The sequence below is a fragment of the Mesitornis unicolor genome, unplaced genomic scaffold (assembly GCF_000695765.1).
Source record: "Mesitornis unicolor isolate BGI_N332 unplaced genomic scaffold, ASM69576v1 scaffold35567, whole genome shotgun sequence".
In the NCBI taxonomy this organism is placed as follows: Eukaryota; Metazoa; Chordata; class Aves; order Mesitornithiformes; family Mesitornithidae; genus Mesitornis; species Mesitornis unicolor.
In genome coordinates this window covers 1-9,083 of record NW_010197686.1, presented here as the reverse complement: position 1 = coordinate 9,083, position 9,083 = coordinate 1, and the positions used below count along the sequence as shown (strand labels likewise).

General features: G+C 38.7%; 1 protein-coding gene across 1 annotated transcript in view; it reads right to left on the bottom strand.

Annotated features, from left to right (window-relative positions):
• Positions 1-6,926, bottom strand: part of LOC104544119 (band 4.1-like protein 5) — a gene marked incomplete at its 5' end in the record, with an annotated part of 30,151 nt that extends 23,225 nt beyond the window's left edge. The window contains 7 exons of the mRNA XM_010188885.1: positions 1,343-1,370; positions 2,044-2,150; positions 3,241-3,410; positions 4,102-4,171; positions 5,600-5,688; positions 6,306-6,393; positions 6,806-6,926. Coding sequence (XP_010187187.1) covers positions 1,343-1,370; positions 2,044-2,150; positions 3,241-3,410; positions 4,102-4,171; positions 5,600-5,688; positions 6,306-6,393; positions 6,806-6,926 — 673 coding nt within the window. The remainder of the gene's footprint in view (positions 1-1,342; positions 1,371-2,043; positions 2,151-3,240; positions 3,411-4,101; positions 4,172-5,599; positions 5,689-6,305; positions 6,394-6,805) is intronic.
• Positions 6,927-9,083: the final 2,157 nt, after the last annotated feature.

The window sequence follows — 9,083 nt, the reverse complement described above, 5'->3', positions numbered from 1 at the left end:
GAATGCCTTCTGGGTAGCACATTCCTCCGCACTGAGTTAACACCAAAGAATGGAACAACATACATCTTTCATGATGCATTTCAATTAGCAACGCTGGAGTGTAGAGTTTCAGAAATGGCATAGATTGCTCTGGAGACCAACACAGCAGTGCCACACCTAGGCGCAGATCAGCTCTCTTATCAGAAGGAGAAACCACATAGGAAGTTTCTCTTCCCACTCTCGGAATGACCTAAGCAGCACGAACTTGGAGAAGGCCATGACAACACAGCACGACGAGAGTACTAATTAATCATTCTGCACTCAGAAGTTCTTTAATGACACCCTGGGTTGAAGAGTATTTTCCTATTTTATAAAAAGGAATGACAATACAGAAGGTCGCAACAACAGAGACACCTCCACTAAAGTAACTGCAGCCTTGTCCCCACAGTTCCCAATCTTCTCCTCCTCTCATGCAAGAATCAACCCTGCTGCTACAAACAAAACATATGGCTGTGTTAAACCTGTTGTTCTGAAACATTATTTTGACATTCCTCACCCAGCTCCTGTCGTGATGCTTAACATCTATGAGTATCTACTTTCTAGAAATAATTTGGTTGCAATTAATCATTGCAATGTTGACAAGTCATTAGGGCAATGGACAGAAAGCAGAACTGAGTGACTCACTTCCTTTGCTACCAGGTAATTCATTTTACCCTGGTGTCCTCTCTTCCATTGTGTATGAAGACTGTATGGTTCAGATCCATATGAGCACTGTACACTGCAACAGCGAGTATGAACCAATTTATGTCAAGAGACTCTAAGTATAGAAACAAAGAGCCAAAACGCCTCCCTCTCAACATTGGTCATGAATGATTTGGTGTAAGTATATAAAAATAATTACATAAGTATATAAAAATAATGCAAGCATAGTACAGAATATAAAATAATAAAAATATTTCAAGCATTTATTTTACTGTACTTTCCTTCTAAACTTTAGTTGATTATGTATTTCAGTCACATAGCCAGAGTAAGCAGATCTCAGAAAGAAGAGATCCTCCCATGCTATTACCTGATCTCTCTACATAGCAGCACCCAGAACAACAGCTTGTATCCAGCAAGAATCACAATCACAACCAACCATCTTAGCCTGCTAGTAAGCAAGTCTGGCAAAATCTTCAGCATGACAGCAACACAGGAGCTTTGCTTTGTTGCAAAGCAGGTTTTACGTAAAGCAAACAAACACAAAACCACAGTTAAGAGGTTAACACACTCTACATTTAACTAATCTTATCACCTCCTCCTGCAGACACGTGCTCAAGTGGCAAATATCAAAGAGAAATTTAAATACTGCAATGCATCTTACCTTGTTTCTTCAAGTCGAGCTGAATGTGCTGAAAAGAGAGTGTTAAATAAAACTTAATTTGTAATTAGGTTATCAGTTAAATACTAAGAATATTATTAAAAATAGTTTAGAACCGCCTAAAAGTAGGTGATTAAAAGCACAAAAGTCACCTGTATCCCATGTATAATGTGTGGAAAAAAAATTTCTAAATTGGAAAAATAAAAATCTGAAGAGCAAACCAATGATTTGGATTTCACCAAGCATCTGAAAGTATGCATGGAGGTCACGCTTGACCTATGCAAGAGTGGGAAAAAGAGACAAGGAGAACATCACATGCTCTTGGGTTGTAACAACAGAGTGCAACTCCTGAAAACAATGAAAAAATCTCAGTGATGAAAATTTCAAACTTGAATAATAAATTTCAAATATTATCATTAGAACATCACTGTTTCCTTGATCCAAGTTTTCCATCTTCAAACAGAGAGCTATTGTGCAGTATTTGTGGGTAACATCTGCTAGGTAAGCTAGAATGACATGCTTCGGACACAAGTGTTTTCTGAGAAAAAAATGTGGTCTCCCAAATAAGTCACAGAACACCTAATTTTGAAAATTCAAGAGGAGGGTAAACAGCTACAGAATTCCTACACAGTACCTGTCAATGATATGATTACTTGATTCCCACAGTGGATTATAATTCTCAAAATAGAAGGTCAATAGTTTACCTTTCATTTGTAGTGTTCGTCTTGAATATCTCTTGCTGGGCCTCCTTTCAAAGGATGCTGATCTCCTGGCTTTGTTGGTCTTGGTGGTTTGATATTCTGTTTTGCCACTACCAATGACATGTGAAAGTACAAAACATTAAAATAAATCACTTAATTTTAGTGACAAAATGCAGACAGGGCTCATTAAAACATCCCATTTCTACTTTAAATTCATAGCTTAATAATCTGATCTCAGTTCTATTTAAAAAGTCCCAAACTAAACACCTCAGAAGGCCTTTCACAAGAAAGAGGTGGAGTCTACAAACATCCTAACCATCAAGTCATTTTCTCAAGACAGAAAGCTGAAGCAGTGACTCCTTAAACATCAAGGTGCTGAAAAAGCACATTTGCCCTTTGTGTACTTCTGTGGTCATGCTGTTTGGGAGAGGTTGAAAATTCTGCAAGAAAGTAAAGCTGAAGTGATGTGGCCAGAAGTCATAAGAAAGATGGTAACAGGACTAAAACCCAGCATCTCGATGCTCTTGTTCCCAGGCAAGTCTTTTTTCCCCAAGTTTGGCCAAGTTTTGCCCCCCAGGGCAGCAGCAGCCTCATGTTCTGCCGACTCCTTGGTTCCACTGATCCTTTCTGAAGCAGGCTCGATGGCATTGCTACAGCTGCTGGAAATAGAAGCAAAGCCTATGCATACTGCCTGGGGTCACAGCCTGGGCAACTGACAGCATCCTGCAGACTAGCTGGGACCACGAGCCATCCAGTAATGCCTAACATGGGATGGGCATTATCTGACACTTCTGAATCACTGCCACCACTCAGTCAGGAACTCAGGGGTCAAAAGACGTGAAAGGTCCTCAATTGTGCAAGTCAATCATCCATCCTCTATGGCTCATTTAAAAAAGGCTGGGCTTTCAAGATGTACTGTAAAACACAATGTACTATATATGCTATGTAAGAAATATAAACCTTGAAAAATCCTTGGTTTCCTACTGCACAGACCAGAATCACCTAAAGATAAATCAGAAAATGTACTGGGGAAATCCATATGATTTAATAAAACCAATAAAGCAACCCAGTCAGCTTGCAAGTTTCATTGCTCTGTATGTCCTAGGTGAATAATTATTAAGCTCTCTCCTGTTTCCATGCATAATCCAAGAAAAGCAAGAAGTGACAGCAGATACATGCTAAATGACAGATCTCACTGACCTGTATCGGAACCGGGATCCTAGCCGAATGAAGCCTGACCGACTTGAGTTTTTTTGGACGGGACCTCGGAGCCGGAAGAAGGCATGATGCTCCACTGCACATTTCCACAAGTGTTTGCAGGCTTTGGGATGATCCAGTCTAAAGACAAAAGTGTGCTCCTGCTCCTTTCCCTTAAAGCACACAAAGCACACTGACGATTTACAAGAGGCTTGAATAAGTCAAAGCTACAACTCAATGCAAGCCAAATTAAATTTGGATTTTTATGAATACTGAAATGTTTAAAAAATATTTTAGGCAGAAAAATCAACATTTCAGAAGCTTTAATGCTCCATTAAACTGCTCCATTCTCTGAAGCTGGAAAGGGCTAGATCTCGTATATCTAAGTGAAACCCCTGAATAACTACAAATTAAAAACATCATAATAATAGGAAGATACTTCTCAATGAAGCTCACATGGTCTCACTTCCAAATCTTATCTCCTCAAATTACCAATGTTCACATTTTTCTGATCTCAGCTCTGAGCATTTCTTCCCATGGTGACAATTCTGGCACCTGCTTAAGGAATTCATTCCACTAAATGTGGCCATTTTTTGAACTTTCTTGCACAATGCACACCGTTTCCAAATTATCTGGTCTACATTAGATTCACAAGGTAGTCCCCTTTTAGAAACAGAGTAAGAAAATAAGTAATTGAGCCTGTTTACTTTTTAAGAAGCCCCTTCTTTCCTGTCCTCCCTTCAAGTCACAACCAAAAATCTTGCAAAGCATCCATGTTAACTCTCAGAATATAAAAAAAGATCAGGAACATGTAAACCAGTACGGTATAATCAAGACTGAGATGTAAACCGAACAGTTATCTACCTGTTCGTCATCCTCAACAACAACTAGAGTGAGTTTGTTCTTCTTGAAGTCAAGTCTTGTTATCTTTGGCCTGCAAGATGAACAGAAAAAGCAGGTTATATCTAACTCTCTTAGCAACTCACTGAGAGCTATGTTCAACATGCTGGTCCAAGCCTCTCTACTAAATTTTTTTGTTCTTCTCTTTTTTGTGGGTGATTTAAATTCATGCAGTAGGGCTCAATTATACTGTGGTTAACAATGTATTACTGCAAAATTTAACACTTAATTAGAAACCTTAAAGATAAGAAGTCAGCAACTTTTCAACAGATACTTCTATCAGAACTTGAAAAAATAATTACTTGAACTGAAATCCAGCTCCACCCAAATACTCCTGTTTGCCTACTCTTCCATAAGCCCACAAAACTGTAATCAGAAAGACACAAAGGCAGGCCAAAATAACTCTGCTTTATTACAGAAATGTAAAGCATTGTACAATATATTACAGATCCATCCCTGGGATGACTGTTTCAGAAAATCCTCGCCAAAGGGAACAATGTGAACATGACACAAAAATGCAACCTGCCAAAAAAATACCCAGCATTGATGGTGGAGAGACAAGACACACAGATAACATTTCTGTTACAAAGTGTGTGTTTTTCCAAGAAGTTTGTAAAATTGGACTGGGCTAACCCAAACTAACTATTCATATGATGAAATTTCACCTCATCATCTGCCTACTCATTCTTTGTATAAAGTTTTGGAACACTGGATGGGAATTCCAGAATAAAACACTTAAAAATCCATAAATGCCTGCGTACCCAGACCCAAACATGCTAGCTGGAAGGTTCTCCACCTTGTGTTTTATGCAATATAAAGCCCTGCAAAATTTCATCAGAATGCTTCTAAGAAACTGCGGGGTGTTACTCAAGTATTTGACTATATATAGATCTAGGTTGTGGGGAGGGGTGTTTGGAGTTCTTTGTTTAACTAGTTCCTATCGATGGGCAGGAAGGGACACTTCTGCCCTTTACTGGGCACAAAGAGATTGTCTTAACGAAAAGCCCACCTAGATGATATTATACGTAAAAACTGCACTCGCGCTATTGCTTCTGCCTCCTTCTCAACACCGAGGTGTAACACTCAGCCAGAACACCTGAAGAAACTTCATTTCACTCACCGGGTGCATACTCTACTTCCCAAGCAATCTAGTGCAAAATACAGCAACACACACACACATCATTCAAAAAAAATAAAACAAATTAAAAAGCATCCTGAAGTTATTCCATCACTTACTTGCCTCTAGCATATTATACATAAGCAGCCCATTAACGTATCAACCAAGAATGCAAAAAAAAGAATATTTTTGGACACCATGAACACACTCACGGGCTACAGAATATTTCTGCAGGCACCGAGCATTCACGGTGCTCTCATATCCCAAGCAAATATATTTTTTTCTGGTGAAAAAGAAACAAAAGGTTAAAAATCTAAAATATATTTTAAGGCACAGAGAACTTACCAGAAAAACAAACCAATCTTTGTGTCTCCTTCAAAGACAAGAACTCCCGTAGGTGTCAGTCCCAGGCTGTAATCATTGCCATCTCTTGCCTAATTGCCATAAAATAAAGATTATGTTCATTCTGGTGTTCGACTCTTTATCCAAATGACTCCCGTAACTAATGTAGCTTATTTGCCCAGTGTTACTTTTAAACATCTGCTTATTTTATATAACAAAACTCTCATGTTTCAGTGATCTTATGCAATGGATTTCCCTAGTTTGCAAACCTTCAAAATAAGGCTGTAAAGTGGAAAATTAAAGTTTCTTCATCTCTCTGTGTAATGAGGACCTCCTTGTGCAGTTCTCTGCACTTTCTTCTCCACAACAAATTTTTATTTAATGTTTCTTTTCAGTTGGTAGCTGACTGGACCTCAGCCAATTTTAATTTAATTACTATGATTCTCACATAGTTCTTAGTCTAAATACAAACACTCTAGTACGTATTGCCACACCAACTACGTATTTAACACAGAGAAAATGTCTGGACTAAAGTTATACCTTCTAGAAATACTATAAAGTGGAATGCTGATGCAAAGCCAGGCCTGTTCCACGGTTTAGATGAGTGCAATATTCCCTTTCCCCACCCCCAAAGCAAAACCAGTGTTGAAATGCAGGACAAAGCTAACATTATCATTTCCAAAGGTCACCATGCTGTGGTTAAACATACCTTGACTATGTGCATGTCTACACCATACATTTCCAGCCACTTAGCTTTGTTTAAGTAGTTAGTTTCAGCCTGTGCTGGTGTTTGCCCCCTGAAATAAATTTTTTTGCTGTTAGGTAAATGCCTGAAAAAGCACAGAAAGGAAAAACTGGTATATGAGGAAAGAGGAAAAGAAAACGCTTGAGAGTTTGAGAAAAACCTAAACACTGCTGACACTTGTTCACTTTCATGAACATCAAGGTCACTTTTGGAAGTTTTAATCTGAAACTGCTGCTGCAAAAATTATTGCATTTCATGATTCTGCAACCTCATCATTTTACTCAGACCTTTGAAAAACTCCACTTTTCATATTATATCCTCTTACAAAACACAACTCAATTGTATTAGAATTATGCTTCTGAACAAGACCACGAAAGAAGTGTCAGCAGCATCTTTTTAATACATTCACTTCACAGAAAAATCAGTGGCAAGAGCTGGTCAGCATGCACTGCGAGATTGGGTACCTGCACTCCTTCCACTTCTCAAAAATGGCCAGCTCCATCTCCTCAGTCTGAGTGGGAACAAACCTGAACTCAGACACCAGTTCGGGGACATGTTCTGCAGGATCATAGTCTCCAAGTTCAGCTACAAAAGAACAGCACTGTCAAGAAACAATCTCAATAAACACAGCAGACATTAACAGGAACTTCTGCATACTTTTCTAGTTAACCTAAAATACTACATTTCTTTTTGTGTCCCTCCTTCTCCTTCAGTCCTCCTAATATTTGAAGTGTCATCTTTTTTGACAGGAAAATTACAGACATGGAACAAATGGTCGTACTGTCTGCACAAAGACTTTGCATTAATCATTACGAAGTGCTATTGATACATTCCTTAACAAGCTTCCTATAAATGGAAGTTAACAACATCCTTTAAACTCACCGTATTTTTTTCTTGCGGAAAGTTTTCAATATTTTTATCACTGAAGTCACAATTGAATTTTGTCTTAAATTACTAAAACAAAATTTCTTGAGATTTCTAAAAGGCAAAAACCAGTTCTGACACTTTTCATAAAACTATTTGTCCATTCTAAAAGTGAATTTCTGGTCTTATGACTATAAATCCTTCTATCCTGCTAAAATTACTCTGTGTTGGGGCACAATCATGCAGCTGTTATTTGTCTCTCTCATTTTCATCTAAGAACATAATAAATGCCCTACTGGGTCAGTCAAATGGCTCATCTAGTCCACTCCTGCATGCTCAACAGGGGCAATACGAGATGCTATTGTGAGAGCATCCTGGAACATAGCAGTCAATGGGTGTGCCACATCAAAAGCACAACCTCCTTTTTTCCACAGATGCTACCAAGACCAGCTTTTAAAGACCAATGTATGCCTAAGATGCTGAAACTCACAGTTAGAAACCTTTACAAAATGTCCTGATTTTCAGAGTCACTGAGCATCCGCTCCCCCGCACTGATTTCATGTGGCTTCTTGATGTTCAGCTCATACCCAAAAAAATTAGGGCTAATTCTGTAACTTGGAACTGGAGTGTCTGATACAGGCCAGTAATAGTTCTGTCTGAAAAAATGAAACTACTGATTTGTGTAGGAAAAAAACAGTAACACCTTTGGGAAGACCTGGAAAAGTCCAATAAACATACACAGGATTCCATAGGTACAAAAACCCCATAGGATCTAAAAACCCCGTTTCTTAGACTTCTGAACACTGCAAGCATAATAATAGTCTTTTCACTCCCTCCTGTTTCTCTTTTCCTCTCTTTTTTTAAATGCTGACTGAGGAAGCCTGTAGTTCTATAATAATTTACTCCCACTAAAACGCCTGCCTCTGTTGAAAGGAATGCTGTCAAAGCCAGCTTAGGTTCCAGCTGATTTAAATAAAAGTACACAGCTGTCAGACAGTAAGATTAAAGCCCTGCTACGGGCCTCATTGTGGAGAGAGGAAAGAAAAGACCAGCACAAAAAGCAAGGGATATACAGCCTAATTAGATCGCTTTGTTTTCCCAAAAACTTATCCACTGAACCTGTATCTTAAGGCTCTAACAATGCAAATATCTTTAACTACAGAATGTATTCTAACTGCTTTCCTTCCACACAAAAGAGCAGGGAAAACAGGCAGGTGTCTTTACAGTTTACTTCCTACTGTCTATACCTTCACACAATCAGTGTCATTAGTAGAAGAACAAAACATGTTTCGGAAAATATCTGTAAGAGAAAGAATTTCAATTACATCGTCCTGTTACCCAACTCCTGCAAAGTAAGTGCAACAATGCATCGGTTTGTAAGATGAATGCTGTGAAGAGAATCTGTGCAGCACAAAGGCATGGCACAGCTCCAAATTCCCTTCTCATCACAGGAGACTGTACAACAGCTTCACACCAGAAGTTCTGCAACTTTTTTTTTTGCAGACTCAAACTGTGTTAAATGAGGCCACATAGCTATACACTCCAAAAAGAGCTCAAAAGCCTACTCTCGCAGATACTTACAAAACTTCAAGCCTCCTCTCTTTCCTTTGAGAGTTCCCCTGCTTGAAACCACAGGAAATTTCACATTTATTAAGATCACACCCTCATCCCAACAAAAGAAGACATTGGCCATGGAGATCAGTGATGTACAACCTGTACAAGCAACTAAAGGTCAGACCACAGCTCTCAGAGAAGCCATAGGAGCTGGAGTCTCAACTGGAATCAAAAGTTGAAGATTAAGAGTCTTGGATTACTAAAGCATAGTGGTGTATAGCTGAGAAAAAAACAACTATATATATAAAAAACTATATATATATA